This window comes from Lepisosteus oculatus, chromosome 16 (genome assembly GCF_040954835.1).
Source record: "Lepisosteus oculatus isolate fLepOcu1 chromosome 16, fLepOcu1.hap2, whole genome shotgun sequence".
Taxonomy (NCBI): Eukaryota; Metazoa; Chordata; class Actinopteri; order Semionotiformes; family Lepisosteidae; genus Lepisosteus; species Lepisosteus oculatus.
Window position 1 is genome coordinate 14,142,306 of NC_090711.1, and position 16,199 is coordinate 14,158,504.

At 43.7% G+C, this 16,199-nt stretch overlaps 1 protein-coding gene across 2 annotated transcripts; it reads left to right on the forward strand.

Moving 5' to 3' along the window:
* The first annotated feature begins 862 nt into the window (after positions 1 to 862).
* ift52 (intraflagellar transport 52 homolog (Chlamydomonas)) lies at positions 863 to 15,503 on the forward strand. Of its 2 annotated transcripts, none has more exons than XM_006639439.3 (14): positions 863 to 960; positions 1,549 to 1,708; positions 2,349 to 2,436; positions 3,397 to 3,526; positions 6,759 to 6,834; positions 7,901 to 7,972; positions 8,777 to 8,903; positions 9,989 to 10,072; positions 10,425 to 10,493; positions 10,611 to 10,765; positions 11,813 to 11,900; positions 12,026 to 12,134; positions 12,340 to 12,485; positions 14,317 to 15,503. In XM_006639439.3, the coding sequence occupies exons 2-14, from the start codon at positions 1,590 to 1,592 to the stop codon at positions 14,359 to 14,361; spliced, it is 1,308 nt and encodes a 435-aa protein (XP_006639502.1). In that variant the 5' UTR covers positions 863 to 960; positions 1,549 to 1,589; the 3' UTR covers positions 14,362 to 15,503. The 2 variants fall into 2 exon arrangements, with proteins under 2 accessions (XP_006639502.1, XP_015220200.1); XM_015364714.2 differs by having other exon boundaries at positions 903 to 960; positions 1,518 to 1,708.
* Positions 15,504 to 16,199: the final 696 nt, after the last annotated feature.

Genomic DNA, 16,199 nt, shown 5'->3' on the forward strand with positions numbered 1-16,199 from the left:
TTTGAGTGGAGTGTCCAGAAAAGCGCTATATAACTGTAAGCAATTATTATTATTTAGAATACTGCGGACAGGGGGCACTTACACAAAGAGTTGTGGGACTATGGAGCAGGCTCCTCGGACAAGATCCCTGGCTCAATCACACAAACGAGCTCGATGGGTTGGATGGCCTCACAGTTGTAACTTTCCTGACGTTCATACATACTTGACAGTTCAGCGTTCTTTACTCTTTGGAACAAAAGGAGGTTAAATACACACTGGAAAGTAGAAAGAAGGACACAGGTTTCGGCTGTGGAGCCTCTTCTCTCTTTTCTCTTCAGTGTGGAATTAATCCCCCCTTGCTCCTTCCCAGTGGAAAATCCTGTTGGCTCCAGTACACATTAGCAACTGGTTTCTTATAATTGTTGCTGGTGTTTGTTGGTATGAACTGGTTTAAACTTCTCACCTGTTAACTAAGAAGGCGATCGCGTTCCCACTGTTAAAGGTGAGCCGGTTTCTACCTGGTTTGATACTTTCTGAGCTGGAAGGTACCCGTCGCCAGCTGGTACCAGCTGAGCCTTTTTCTACTGGAATGTTCTCCGGGAGACACAGGTCCTCACTTCTCTCATTGGCACAATGTAGACCAGTGGGCTAACTAGAATATTATTATCAAATAAAGATTTATTATTACAGATTTATCTTTCACTTTAAAAGTTAGTTAACATCTGTTGTTCATTACACATTACACATTACACGTTGATTTATTCAATTTTTCCACAATTTTATTCCTCATCTCCCTCTGTTTGCTTTGCACTTAGAACAGCAACAGCAGCACGGTGGTAACGGTTGATCCACCCCTATATTCCCTGACCAATGGAACAGCCCGTTGCCATAGTGGAAGCGGTCCTAGTTACCGTTGTGTTTTTAGAGTTCTCCCAGCATGCCCTGCGAGCGGCCTCTTGAAGATGGTGTCCTGATTCGCAGGTAAGGATAGTTTGTATTTATGTGTCAAAATAGAGTTAATTAGTTGTTTATGAAAAGTAGTTGTAAAGCGGACAAACGCCACACTTCCGAGTAGCTGATGATGGCGGTTTAGTTAAAACATTTAGGTTTTTAAGTCTTATTTAAACACGATTGATTTGAAGTTCGGGAATGCAGCAGCTACTGTTTGTCAGTGTTCTGGTATCGAGAGATATGAACAAAAACATCTACAGATAAATGTTTAGCGATCGGATGGCGGTGTTTTTTTCCCCCCCGTAAAAGTCAATTTATGATCAGCTGGGTCATGGGACGCTGATGCTCAGTAATGCCTTATTCTGCAATACGTCTTGAATAATGCGGGTACATTTATCGCTTATAGAATATGAGCTGATCCGTGGTACCCATCTGGAGACCACACGTTCCTATCTTTCTACACTCTGTTAAAGATGTGTGGTTTAACTCTTGAGTTGTTGTAGTCTTCATCAGCGCCGTCTATTCGTACCTACGGCAGCGGTAGATCGAGGAGTGCACTGTAGGCTCCCACTGCTGTGTTTGAACAGATCTGTGAGGGATGCTGCTTGTTTGCTTCAGCCTCCGATGAAGAGAAGGAAATTCATCCTGTCACGATCAGAATGGAGAAAGAGCAGCGCAACAGCGTCGTGATCAACGCCTCCAAAAGAGAGGTCTTCACGGCTAGCAACGGCTTCAAGTCACTGCAGAAGAAGCTGAGAGCCCAGTGGAAGATCCAGAGGTACAGCACGTTAAGCAGAGCAGATAACTAATGAGCGTTATTGTTTCTTACTTCCTGTTAGTGTCCCAGATATGAAATCTGCTTTGCATGCAGGTAAAAGATACAATACAACACATTTAACACAAGATGAACTCATTGACAAATAAGAGCCATACATGTATGATGAGAAAGAAAGATGTAAATAAAGTAAAATGTGTAATGACTAGTCCAAGATTAAGCAGGTTAAGAGCCTTGTGCATAAAAGATAACTTAATTCTAAATTGAATCTAGGTATTTAAAATCAATGCTCAGATGATTATATTGGCTTTCTGCAACGTTTGTTTGACATAGATGTCTGAAAGCTGTAGCTGTTGTGCACCAATAATTTTGCTGGCTACCTTCACAATCCTGCTCAGTTTTTTATTCTGTGCATTAAGATTATACAATGAAAGATCTATATAATCAAGTCAGTGTTGTGGTACAGGCATTGAAAGAGCCAAATTTTCTTAGGAAGAAACTAAACGTTTCTTAACTCTTTCTAAAGTTTGCTGTTGGGTCTTCTTGCATACGGTACCTAGGTTTTCCTCAGAGGTTAGGTTGAAATCAGCATTTACCGTGCTCCCTCAACAGTTGACACAGCTCTGAATGCTTGTGCCCCCAGCTTTAAAGAAGAGCTCTCCTCGGAGAAACTGGCTGGTGTGAAGCTGTGGATCACAGCAGGACCTCGAGAGAAGTTCACAGCAGCTGAGGTAGAGATGGAGCTTTTTATGTGCAAGACAGGATATTATCTAGTAAAATACACAGGAGACGCAGTTGCATATAATTTAACTTGCAGTGATGCACATTTCTAAATGACTTCACACTCCACAATATGACTGTTAAGAGATAGCCCAGATTGTGCACTACATGTCCTTCTGATCACTCTATTAACTAAGTCATAACTTTGTCTGAATGTTGTCCAGGCTTTTAGGCCTGGAAAAGTTGTTTTAAACTGTTGTGAGATTGGTTCAGCTGTTTTTCATTTTGAATGCCAAAAAGTAGACCTCAGATTTAAATGTGACTTGATTGATCCATTAACTACACTGCAGTGCAGAAGTCTTAGTTTATACTATTCTACACTTATACCTCAGTATTTTTACATCTTTCTGTAAGAATTATGTAAATTTCACACTCTTCTGAAATTTTAACCACTTTAGATAAGTAAATGTGATAGTTTATCTACTATTTCATTAGTGCTTGTGTCATTTACTCTGTGTTGTTGTGATCATGTTTTTGAATCAATGTGAATTAAAGATTAGGGTTCTACTCACAAAAAATGACGTGTATGAATAACAAAGTTATTATAATGTGAAAAAACACTAGTCAAGACTTGGAGTAAAACTCTGATGTTCATAACATACATGTTTGTAGCTAAAGATTGTGTTTGAGATGCCTCAGTCTTGCCCAGCAGTGAAGAGACACAAACCAATTCCTACACAAGTGACATTTCACAGATGGAGAGGAAGGTTGTTGTGGACATGACATGTAGTTGTTTAGGCAAACACATTTTGATGAAAGGTACATCTCAATCTATCTTGAGAAGAAAAACGTGCCGCTGATATTTACATCTGTCTGACCTGAGCAGATGATTCAGCACTTTCCAGAGTGCTGGTGGTTCCTGTCTGCAGAGCTGTGCTTGTGTTCCATCTGCGCTTTCTCTCCTTGTGCAGCTGGAGGTGCTGAAGCGATACTTGGACGGCGGAGGGAATGTCCTGGTCATGCTGGGAGAGGGGGGGGAGCTCAAGTTTGACACCAACATCAATTTCCTGCTGGAGGAGTTTGGAATCATGGTCAACAGTGGTGAGTCTTTAGCCTCTCTCATCCTGTAGGTTTGGTTCCACTGAACGCCTGTGCTACTTTTGCTACCCTACGGGTTATCCAGGCCGTCTTCCATTAAGTGAATAATGCTTAGAGATCAATAAGTGCTTCCGATCCTAATTTTGATACTCACACATTTTTGGTACCCTGTTTACTGACTGTGCTGATCTTACTCTAAGATGTATTACATGGTTCTGTTTCCTTCCCCTTTCAGTCTAGTTGTCCAGCTCTCTGTCCGTTGTTGTAAAATGTTAGCAATGAGTTGCTGAGAGTTGCGATTGTACCTCCTTTAGTAAAAAAGGCTGCTTTGACTCTGATCCTGAGAAAGAATAATATGGCTCATGATATACTCGACAACTACAGACCAGTGTATTCTAATATACCATGTCTGTGCAAAAGTCTCAGTAATAACTGCTCAGCTATTTACCGATGAACTCCTATTAGTCTAGTTTCAGGGTGAAACGCACACACACAGACTGCATGAATGTGTTGTAGCAGTCATATGTTGTAGCCTCTATATCTTCAGAGTATAAAGCAGCAGGTATCTTGATTTTCTTATGTAGGAGTTTCCAGTTTCTGTATTGGGGTCCGTGGGTGGATAGCTGTCAAGAAAAATTGCTTTTTGTATCACTATGACATTCTGATCACCTTTTTTTTTAACTTCCCGGCCAAATTCCTACTAGAACGCAGTAAGTTTGATATTATTCTGGGTATATGAGTGCTGGGAAGATATAAATGCCTAGTCTGCGATCTCCACAGCATGAAAACATTGTATGCCTGGTCTAGGTTTTGCCAGCCCATGTGTGCATTTAATAAATACATTTTACACCACACTTGGAAAGATCTCAATTGTTGCCTCTCTTGAGCTAACTTGAGCTAAGGTAGCAAAGTTTTGGAATTGTGTTTTTTCATCTTTGTACTAGACGAAGATGTTCCCGCTTACTCAGTGGGACAGAGTTGGGTCTGGCTGGGTGATCTCACTGCAGCTAGAAAGATTTTGGTGGCATAGTGGATTCCTTTAACCACTCTCCTTTCATCGTTGGTCTTACCTTTATGTAATCCCGTCAGGTCCTTTTTAACCATTTTATATTCATTTTACATAAAATGCACATTTAATATTTCTTCAGTTTTTCAATCCTTCAGTTTTCCCACTCTTTTGCATTTCAGTAGGTACAGTAACAGAAGCACAGTCTTAATGGTTGACCCACCCCCATCTTCCTGCCCAGTGGAACAGTCCGTTGCCATGGCGGAAGCGGTCCTATTTTCTTTCCTGGTGCTCCTGCCGTAGAGTAGTGGTGTGCCTGCCAGTGATCTGGGGGGAAATGTTTTGAAAAAATCCTTTTGTCTGTGCTGTATTTATGAATATTTTAAAAATTAAACTGGGTGCAGCAGAAGGATTTGCAAATTAAATGTAATGGTTGTGAGGTAGGGGGATCTTTTAATAGGCATTTCTCTATATATGATCTCTATAATCAGCTAAGCTGCTTTCCAGCTCCAAAATCTAAAGTCTCTTTCTTTTTCAATACTGTTCTCCAAATGCTTATGCCAAGATCCATGATCAGTTGGTCAGTCACGTCTTTGGTTCCTTCTCCGCCAGCAGCCATATCACCCTGCAACTCACAACTGGCAGCCCACTGAAGCTCAGCAGTGTGAACCTGGTCAGTACCTGGATGGGAGACCTCCTGGGAAAAACTAAGGTTGCTGCTGGAAGAGGTGTTAGTGGGGCCAGCAGGGGGCGCTCACCCTGCGGTCCATGTGGGTCTTAATGACCCAGTATAGTGACGGGGACACTATACTGTAAACAGCCACTGTCCTTTGGATGAGATGTAAAACCGAGGTCCTGACTCTCTGTGGTCATTAAAAATCCCAGGGTGTTTCTTGAAAAGAGTAGGGGTGTAACCCCGGCGTCCTGGCCAAATTTCCCATTGGCCCTTACCAATCATGGCCTCCTAATAATCCCCCTCTATGAATTGGCTTCATCACTGTGCTCTCCTCCCCACTGATAGCTGATGTGTGGTGAGCGTTCTGGCGCACTATGGCTGCTGTCACATCATCCAGGTGGGGCTGGATGATGTGGTACATTGGTGGTGGTGGAGGGGAGACCCCATTACCTGTAAATCGCTTTGAGTGGAGTGTCCAGAAAAGTGCTATATAAGTGTAAGCAGGGCCCACACCCTCTGCCCCCACAGTGCCGTACTGCAGCCAAGGAGACGCGTGCAGGGATGTTAGGGGATTTCGATCTTCAGCTGTTACAAGCGGGTTTTAACTGGCTTCCGGTCAAATTCCGTGTAGACTTTAAAATCCTCATGCTCACCTTATAAGGCTCTGCGTGGCTTGGCACCAGAGTACCTGTCTGAACTATTATCGCCCTACTCCCCACCTCGCAACCTTCGCTCTTCTAAGTCTGCTCTCCTTACTGTCCCCCAAGCCCGTCTACATTGTATGGGCGACAGGGCCTTCTCGTGTTATGCCCCCAAGCTCTGGAACTCTCTCCCCAAGGATATCAGAGAGTCACCTTCTGTAAACTCCTTCAAATCCAGACTCAAAACCCTCTTCTTCAGAAAAACCTTTACTGAACTGGTTCCATTCTTCATCCCTCTGCTTTTCTTAGTACCACCATCCACGGTCTCCTCTATATATTGAAATTGCGTTTTATCTTGTGTATTCTTCTTATTTATTGTTGTTGTCATCCTGTAAAGCGCTTTGATAAGCCACCTTTAAAGGCGCTATATAAAATAAAGTTTATTATTATTATTATTATTCAAATCTTATCTCCATCTACAGCCCTTTTACAGTTTGTTTTCTACGTGAGTTGAGTAAATTCGTCACCTTTTGCCTGGTTGTCAGAATAAGCTGTCAGAATATTAGTTGTTATAGGAGTTTTTAAAGTCCCAGTGCTCTGATTTGCCTCCCCCTTTGAGGTCCATGTGAAAAATGTTACACTGCTGGCAAAATCTATCTTTGTTTTACTGCATTCTTGAGACCATCCCTTTCTGTAACTCATGCTGGAAAGCTGGTTCTGGGTTTCATGTCATCCAGAATCGATTGCTCTAATGGCCAGTGTGCTAGTGCATTACTACTGAGCAACAGTAAACCTGTGGTCAAGAGATTGCAGTTTTCTGTGTTGCCCAAGGACCAAACTAAAAAGCAAGGTCGATTAATACACTACTAATTCTTATTCTAACCCATGTCTCTCTCTGTTCCTTTCTGACAGATACAGTGATTAGGAACGTGTACTACAAGTATTTTCATCCCAAAGAAGCTCTTGTCTCCAATGGGGTATTAAACAGGTGAATGTTTCAGTTTTATTTGTACTGAAGATGAACCTGTGGCTTCAGCGATATGGACAGATAGCATCAGCAAGAAGGCGGTTAGAATTCTGTTCGATTTGAGCTACTCATGTGTTCAGCTTGAGTGGGACGATAGTATTTTCTTTTATGTGAACACATTTGTTTTTTCAGACAAGGAGATGCAAGGCATAAATAAAAGTAGTCATTCCCCACTTTCGACACAGGCATCTCTAAAATCTAATGTACAGGCAAACTTCTGCAATGGTGCCCCCAGGCTACATGCTTCTGGCTCAGGGGGCTCCGTTATTCCAAGCCTCCACTGCCCCCTACTGGCACCACTCGTCCAAGCAGCTATGAAAGTTCCATATAGATATCAAGACTGTCCAGGACCCAGTGACAAGAGCAGAGGCTCTCAACACGGCGTCGCCAGCTTTGTAGCCGATATCGGACCAGCAAGCCGGATCCATTTGTGCCACTATGAGAGGCCCACATTAGTTACCCTCACTTCTCTTCTCTTTTCAGAAACTAGGAACCCCTGGACTAGAAATGTTCTCTGTGAGGAACATTTAAGTGAAACATTTGATGGTTAAGAATTTAGTGGCTGAATCGTTTATCCCGTTGTCGCAGGACACTGCGTCATTTACAACACTAGAAAGACAAACATATAAGATGATTCCTTTCGTTTTGCGCCTGGTTTTCAAACCGATCATGTCTGGGTATCTAAACGGCCCTGCCCCACAGGGTACTCCACAGTTACACCTTACAGAGCAGAGACGTAGAAAGAAAATGCTTGTGAGGAATTTAGGGTTTTGCTCAATGAGGAGGCTGGAGTTGAGTCTATCTTCTTCCATACTCCCCCCACCCTACCATTCCAAAACTGGGAGACGCAGAAACCCACCAGACACAGGCTGCAGGGGAGACGAAAGAAACCGAAACAGAAGGGTCAGCAGCAGGAGCCTCAGTGCTCTGTGCTCAGCTGGTCTCCGTTGCATTGGGTTGTTTTCTTAATAATAGTGATATATTAGTAACTGACTTTGAAATTTGTGCTTTTTTTTCCCCCCTCAAGGGAGATCAGTCGTGCCGCTGGCAAAGTGGTGACGGGGATGATTGACGATGAAAGCACGGGGAATAATTCACAGTAAGTGCTCCTTACAGGGATGTCAGCCAATGTGTGGTGTGTCTTTCTACTGTTTCTGTCAACAAAGGGAAATAACCAGCGGCTGTATCACCCCGCAGCTCACAGCCGGCAGCCCCACTGGAGCTCAGCAGGTGTGAGCCTGGTCAGTACCTGGATGGGAGACCTCCTGGGAAAAACTAAGGTTGCTGCTGGAAGAGGTGTTAGTGGGACCAGCAGGGGGCGCTCACCCTGCGGTCTGTGTGGGTCCTAATGCCCCAGTATAGTGACGGGGACACTAGACTGTAAAAAGGCGCCGTCCTTCGGATGAGACGTAAAACCGAGGTCCTGACTCTCTGTGGTCATTCAAAATCCCAGGGCGTCTCTCGAAAAGCGTAGGGGTCTTATCCTGGCCAAATTTCCCCCTGGCCTTTACCAATCATGGCCTCCTAATAATCCCCATCTCTGAACTGGCTTCATCACTCCTCTCCTCTCCACTGTGAGCTGGTGTGTGGGGAGCGTACTGGTGTATTATGCACACAGGTGGTGGAGGAAGGGAGTCCCCATTACCTGTAAAGCGCTTTGAGTGGAGTGTCCAGAAAAGCGCTATGTAAGTGTAAGCAATTATTATTCCTATTATTAAATACACATTTTTCAACATCTTCCAAGAGTCTGGTGTTCTGGAGGGTTAAGGTTTTTATCCTTCTGATTTTTTCAGAAAGTCGGATCAGTTTCCGTACGGGTCTGTTGTGTTCAAGTGTGGTCACCCCCAGCTCTCGGGGTGCCGCTCATTCCCATTGCTGCGGGTCTTGCTGTGTGCCCCTGCAGGGCTCTGACCTTCGTGTACCCCTACGGAGCCACGCTCAGCGTGATGAAGCCAGCGGCGGCCGTGCTGTCGACGGGCTCCGTCTGCTTCCCGCTCAACAGGCCCGTCCTCGCCTTCCACCAGGCCAAGGTGGGCCGCTGCGAGTGTAGGGCCTCGGCTGTCTCTCTGTCCCTGCCTCCCAGTTCGCCTTTCTCCTGTTTTCCGTTCTCCATGCAAACTTAGGGCTGCATCCCTACAGCCCTGGAGACTGAGGGGTCTTCAGGTGCTGATTCCACCCTTACCTGCCCGTTACCCAGCTCGGCTAGTTCTCGATGTCACTGGCCAAAGTTATCACTGATTAAAGAGTTATAAAAACGAATTAAAATTAACTCTCCCTTTCTTAACATTTTGGAGATGTAAACAAATGGCTGAAATCTGGATTGTGACACTGTAGTTTAAAAGAAATTGTTGTTTGCAAGCTGTCCTATCTTTAACTGGGTAGGCGTCCTCTCTCTCAATTTTGCCCTCTTTGTTCCCAATTTAGTTTTCCTTCTGTTCCTTGACTCGTAAGACGTTAAGTTACACGTCGGACGGTTTTGCTCATTTGATTGCTAGTAGTGTTTCATATTTTCCTTCCTAAGTAACACTTAAGTGTCAGTTCTGCTTGTGTCCCTGGGTGCTTTTGTTGCTGCTGATGTTGACTTGAATAGGTGAATAACTTTCAGGATAATGGATGCCTGAATCGCATCCCACAAACCCTTATGTGCTCCGGGCTAATAAGATTTTGTTCCCTTAGTCTGTCCAGCTTGTGTCTGTCTGTTCCTGAACAGAGCACAGTGTCCCAGATCCCTGAACCCTGAATCTTTCTGCCCTAGACCAGGAGTTCTACAACATGTTGAACCTTCTAATTTCTGTGTAAGCTGGATTAACCAGTGTAGTTTTTATTCCAAAACTAGCTAAGCAGCTATATTTCAAAAGCGTGATTGATGACATGATTAAGACCAGCCTAACAGTGTCACAGGAAACAAAAACAAGCATGCCTGACGACAATTTAGAAAGAGACAAGCTAGATTTCTTCCTCATTCTCATTATTCTCATCCTGGAAGCTGTAGAAGCCACATACAGTTGTGTTTTCCCCTCAACATAGAGAAAAGCCTGCACGATGTGTGTTCTGCGAGCACATGAAACATGAAGCCGGTGGTTAATTGGTTGCTCTGTTTCCTGGTGTGCTGCAGGAGGCAGGGCGTCTGGCAGTGCTGGGCTCCTGTCACATGTTCAGTGATCAGTACTTGGACAAGGAAGAGAACAGTAAGATCATGGTAAGCCCTTCAGCTCGCCACACACACCCAGATCATTGTTCTAAATGTGGGCGTACCACATCTTCTGGAATTTTCGGAAGACCTAATTCGGTAATATTGTGGGGTAGGACATTGAATACTAGGGGTCCAGATGAATATTTGCAGATGTAGTGTAATTACTGACTGGAATGAATGAAAATACAACTCTCGTCATTCTCGTCAAGGAAAGTCATATTTATTACGTAGAGCTTGTCGGGGGTGTGATGTGAGTTTTCTTGTGTCTGTATCCTGCATTTCAAATGAAATCTTACTGAGGAACAATACCTTTCCAGAAACACGATTGCTTAAGACCCTGTGCTCCCCGTCTCTCTAGGACGTTCTCTTCCAGTGGCTCATGACCGATGAGATTCACTTGAACCAGATTGATGCGGAGGACCCCGAGGTGAGGGGACAGTGTGCGGCTCGGTCCGTTCTGTTTCCGTAGAAACTGTTCGCAAGTCCTGTCCCAGGTTCTGGGGACCCGGGCAGTGATGTGTGTGCCTGCGTGCGTGACCCACAGATCTCCGACTACACCATGCTCCCGGACACGGGCCGGCTGTCCGAGCGTCTGCGCGTGTGTCTCCAGGAGGGGGACGAGAACCCGCGAGATTTCACCTCCCTCTTCAGCACGTCACTCTTCAGGCTGTCCACCAGCGCCCTGCCGCAGGTCATCAAGTCAGTACCTCCAGGAAGGGCAGCGTTGGCGCGGGGAAGTGGGCAGCCCTTTTTGTACCTGCAGTGTTCCGCCAGTGTGAGGGCAGATAATTAGCACGTTTCAGCATTCCCTTTTAAAAGGAACTGATTTGGGAATGTGGAAGGGGCATGGAGTGACATGACAGCTCGTCCTGGGGTTGTACAACTCCGGGATCTTGTGTGCAGTTCCAGTCTTGGGCATCTGTGTGCGTGTGTGGAGTCTGCATGATAAAGTGGTTCTCAACAGATGCACCTCCACCTCTTACAGAAACATGCAGGCGAGGTTTGATGGCCGTTATAAATTCCACTTTTCATCAATTCTTCGTGCAGTGGGGCTCCCATCCTCATTACCCACCCACGAGTCTACTGGTCATAGTTGTTCTTTCCACTAAGGCTTATCCCTATGGGGCTAGACACTATAGCAGCCATATCACCCTGCAACTCACAACTGGCAGCCCACTGAAGCTCAGCAGGTGTGAGCCTGGTCAGTACCTAGATGGGAGACCTCCTGGGAAAAACTAAGGTTGCTGCTGGAAGAGGTGTTAGTGGGGCCAGCAGGGGGCGCTCACCCTGCGGTCCACGTGGGTCCTAATGCCCCAGTATAGTGATGGGGACACTATACTGTAAATAGGTGCCGTCCTGACTCTCTGTGGTCATTAAAAATCCCAGGGCGCTTCTCGAAAAGAGTAGGGGTGTAACCACGGCATCCTGGCCAAATTTCCCATTGGCCCTTACCAATCATGGCCTCCTAATAATCCCCATCTATGAATTGGCTTCATCACTCTGCTCTCCTCCTCACTGATAGCTGGTGTGTGGGGAGCGTTCTGGTGCACTATGGCTGCTGTCACATCATCCAGGTGGGGCTGCACATTGGTGGTGGTGGAGGGGAGTCCCCATTACCTGTAAAGCGCTTTCAGTGGAGTGTCCAGAAAAGCACTATATAAGTGTAAGGAATAATTGTTATTACAGAAAAGAGTTCGATTTCTAGAGTTCGAGGGAAACCGTTTTCTTTTATTCTCTTTCCTGCAGCTCTTACAAACAGGTTAACGTGAAGCATGAGCCACTCCAGTTGATCCAGCCGCAGTTCGAGACGCCTCTGCCCCCGCTGCAGCCGGCCGTGAGTAACGCAGGCACCTGTGCCCTCCTCCGCTCTAGTAAGAAATCCCACGCTGTGCAAGACGGGGCATCTCACTGTGGTTCGTTTTGGGGGGGGGGGGTTTTCTGCTGCTGCCGTTTGTCCAGGTCTTCCCACCAGCTTTCCGAGACCTTCCTCCGCCAGCTCTTGACCTCTTTGACCTGGACGAGACCTTCTCCTCTGAGCGAGTGCGCCTGGCGCAGCTTTCCAACAAGTGTGAGTTCAAACCGTCCCGCACTGCAGGGCCAAGCTGAAAGCAGTCCTTAGCCCCGCTCTCCTCCTGCCAAAACCTAAAATGATCTTCTCGTCGCCAGACACACTCTTGCATTGGAGTGGCGGTGGTCACTGTGAGATCAGCGGCCCAGTGACAGTATGTCCTTGCAGCATCTTGTCTCTCATTTCGCCTTCTTACTCTCCACAGGCACAGATGATGACCTGGAGTTCTACGTTCGCAAGTGTGGTGACATCCTGGGGGTGACCAGCAAACTAAACAAGGAGCAAAGAGATGCTAAGAGCATCCTGGAGCACATCTTCTTCCAGGTCGTGGAGTTTAAGAAGCTCAATCAGGTGAGCGAGGTGTAATCATCTGAAATCGAGTGAGGGGCTGATATGGTGATTAGGACTGGGATGCTACATGCCTTAGAAGTGGGGTCTAGGTTAACTTTTTTAACATTCCTCCTGCAACAAGAGGATGGTATACATATTCCAATGCCTTTTGTTAATCTATCGGTGACTTACTGTAGTTATTTAATTACTTATAGCTTACATACATAAGTATGTGTATTAACAGTCATAATATATATATATGAACAATAGGTTTATTCCATGCTGAAAAGAGAAGAAAGAAAATGCAATGTTTCAGCTGTGGAGCCTTATTCGGGTGTGAATAAGCCACCCGAATAAGGCTCCACAGCTGAAACGTGTTTTCTTTCTTCTCTTTTCAGCAGGAATAGACCTATTACTTGTTTATTTGCAGCCTACACATGCTGACGCAGCTACCCACCTGAATGACCAACATATATATGACTGCTGATATGTTTTCATGAATCCACTTTATTCTGTAGTATCACAATGTGCTAATAGGTTAAAATGATATGGAATGTATATTATGTCTCAAGATAGTTCTGTTTGAAGTGATGAAAGCTACTAAATCAGAAAATTATAATAATCATGTCATTATAATAATCATATAATATACTTCAGCTGTAGTAGCCTGTATAAAAACAGTACAAACCAGAAAGGTAAGGAAAGCCACTTTACAGAATGAAACCTTTTTGAACTGTTAATTTTGCTGTTGGGCTCACTCATTCTTCATTCATGGATTGACATGGTTGTGTGAACCTGCCTATAGGAAAAAAAACACTTCTTTCAGCATCCATGGGATTGGTTACATCTGGCAAATTCTGTTCACCCTTTCCTGTTAAGTTGCGAAATGAAGCTGTAAACATGTTCCAGCATTTCTCCAAATACATTACATTGCTGTTTCCTTTCATGTGGTGTTTGTGTATGTTCACTTTTGATCTATGTTCCTCATCAGAGCCTGGAATGGAATCTAATGGGAAGGCATTACATGTCAAATGTATTTGGAAATTTGGAAGCAAGCCTCAAAGCATATAATTACATGTAACTGGCATTGTCCAAGACAAATCTGGTTTTAAAAATCCACTTCAAATGAGTTTAAACAGTTTACAATACTAGCACCACCAGAGAAATTCATGGATCAGCTAGAATAACTGTCAGTTGACTGTTACTTCGTTGTCCTTGTAAAACAAAATGCGCAAAGCATAGTGATCTTTTACATTTGTATGTGTCAGTACTGTAACTAGATACATTTTAGGGTATTTTGATCAGTTCTTTAATTTTTTGTTGTGCAAATCAACAGGGTTGACTGCTTTAGGAATTGCTGTGCTCTTTATTACAAGTCTGTTGAGAAATGCGTGTTTTTCAAGGGGAATATTAACGCGGATCAACGTCTCTGTCCAAACTAAATTTGACTTTGTCGGCAGGCAGGCTGTATTTTCACTTGTTTTGTTACAGAAGACCTGACCTTGCAGGTTTTGTAAATTAAGTTGCATCCATCTGTGTACAATATACCACGGAGAGGTTTTGATTAGTTTTTAAATGAAATGCATTATTGTGTAGTTTGCATGGACATCTTTTATTGTATTTACTTTTTAATTACATATTTTGATTTATACGAGCAAAATATATTTTGTTTCTAACTGAATAATTAATCACGGTTCCTACTCTTATTACCTTGCCAATGTATTCTATTCTTAAGCATTGTAGCAAAGTTGTTTCAAATCTGAATGATCACTTTGTGGAATCAAAGATCAGAATTTGGGCTTTCAGTAGAGACTTTTCTGTGTCTAAAGATATGTTTCCTCTCACCTCCTAGGAGCACGACATTGACACAACGGAGGCAGGAATTTCTCCATTCTAAGGAAACTGTGTCCCAGCTACATTTGCTCATCTGGGATAATGATTTTCTCCTTTATTTTTACCATTGAAAGGCCTGGAATGGTAGCTATGGAATACTGACTGTGCAACAGTGTTTGCATACATGTACAATTTGTCATGTGGCAATAGCATAAATGATTTTGTATATGCATCAGTAATCACTACCTAGTCCATTTCTCCCAAATGTGTGATTAGCGCACACCACACTAGATCTATAACATTCAGGATTCCTTGTTCAATCTTTATCATTGATCCCAGAAGTTTTTTTTCCCCCACTAACCAGCTTCAGGGAAGGTACTTTATTGTAATAAGTATGATATGTCCTTTATTAAGCATTTCCTGTTTTTTTTTGTAAAGATTTCTCCTGGGAGAACACCCAAAGAGCAGCAGCTTAGGAGTTTCACACAAATGCTGTTTGACCTCAGTTGTTGTATTTTTAGCACTTGAATCACTTTCCCTCAATACAGAAGTTCATCCATCATTGCAGAAGTGATAAGATGGGGTTAGACTATTCCAGGACTCCTAGACAAGCCACCATTTGCTCCAAATCAACACGACCTACTTCTAAAAAAAAAAAAATGGTTCTTGATCTCAGATTCTATTTCTCATTTTTCTACATAATGCATATTTTTATACATGTTAAAAACAACTTAAGTTTATTTATCTGCATTTAAAATCTAAAGTGACCTTCCCTATTAACCTAAAGGTGAAAGACCAAGAGATGTTCATGTTTTGATGTAAAAGGGCAAATTCAAATGTGTAGTTTTTATACTTTAATGTAAAATAAACCTCTCCCCGTGCTCAAGCAGTCAAAGTGAATTCCATTCTTCCAGTCTAAGATGTTGGTTGAAACGGCAGACTTGACAGATTTAAGACCAGAATACAAGAAGCAGTTTCTCTAGTTGCGTTTCAAAAGCCAGTTAGAATACAAACCAGAAATCAGAGCCTTGAGAGGGAGAGTTCCACAGAGCCAGCTCCCCCACAGTCTCCAGAGAGGAAGAATCTCAGCACCATGCATCACAGTTACACCAAGAATCCTCAAAAATCAAAAGCAGACAGCACACCTTGTATGTACACATTATATGCATCACAATCTATTCATTTTATTAAAGGCTATTTTTTTCCCTACCGTTTTTACTGTTCATTATATCTCAGGAACCCACTCAAGCAAATCCTTTTCTCTACCTTCCAATTACACTCCCCTCGTCCCCCACCACCATTTCCTGCCTTTATCGGCGCTCCTTGTTGGTCAGTTGTCTCCAGCTTGTTAGGGTGTGAGGCATCTGCACCTTCAAAGTTAGGTGATCTATCAGCCCAAGACATTCAACAGTGAATTAAGGCAAAGGGTGTTATAGTTATGCTGGTCAGTTTTAATTACACCTGACCAGGCTAAGGCCTGTATGCACTCTGCTTGTCCTGTTTGCGAGTTCTAAGGATACTTCATTGAACCATCATGTTGCTGAAATACAGGATTTGCTTCTTAAAGGGTGTTGAAGGGGGGAGAAACTGCAGTCCCAATTTGTCCAGATCAGTTATTACATCTCACTAAGTATATTAATGGATGGCAAGCACAAAATCATGAACTTGGCGAAAGTAATATACAGTTGCCATTTTGTGGCAAAGCCCTGCTCAAGAGTTTCTGGGAATTGGGATGTGAAATGGCCCTTCCTGATCACTAGTACCTGTAAATGACTAATGTACAGGTTGTGCAGCACACATTTTTCCCCACTGCAAAAAAAAAAAAAATGTTCCAACACGATCTCCCCACAGAGTTAAGTAGATTTCAAGACTTGTCAACAAGAGCAAGACTAGGATTTCTAG

Excerpts from the sequence above, each read along its gene's own strand:
- ift52 (XM_006639439.3), top strand. The coding sequence starts at position 1,590 with ATGGAGAAAGAGCAGCGCAACAGCGTCGTGATCAACGCCTCCAAAAGA. Across the intron at positions 3,527-6,758 it reads TGGAATCATGGTCAACAGTG|ATACAGTGATTAGGAACGTG; the intron begins GTGAGTCTTTAG and ends CCTTTCTGACAG. Across the intron at positions 8,904-9,988 it reads TCGCCTTCCACCAGGCCAAG|GAGGCAGGGCGTCTGGCAGT; the intron begins GTGGGCCGCTGC and ends GGTGTGCTGCAG.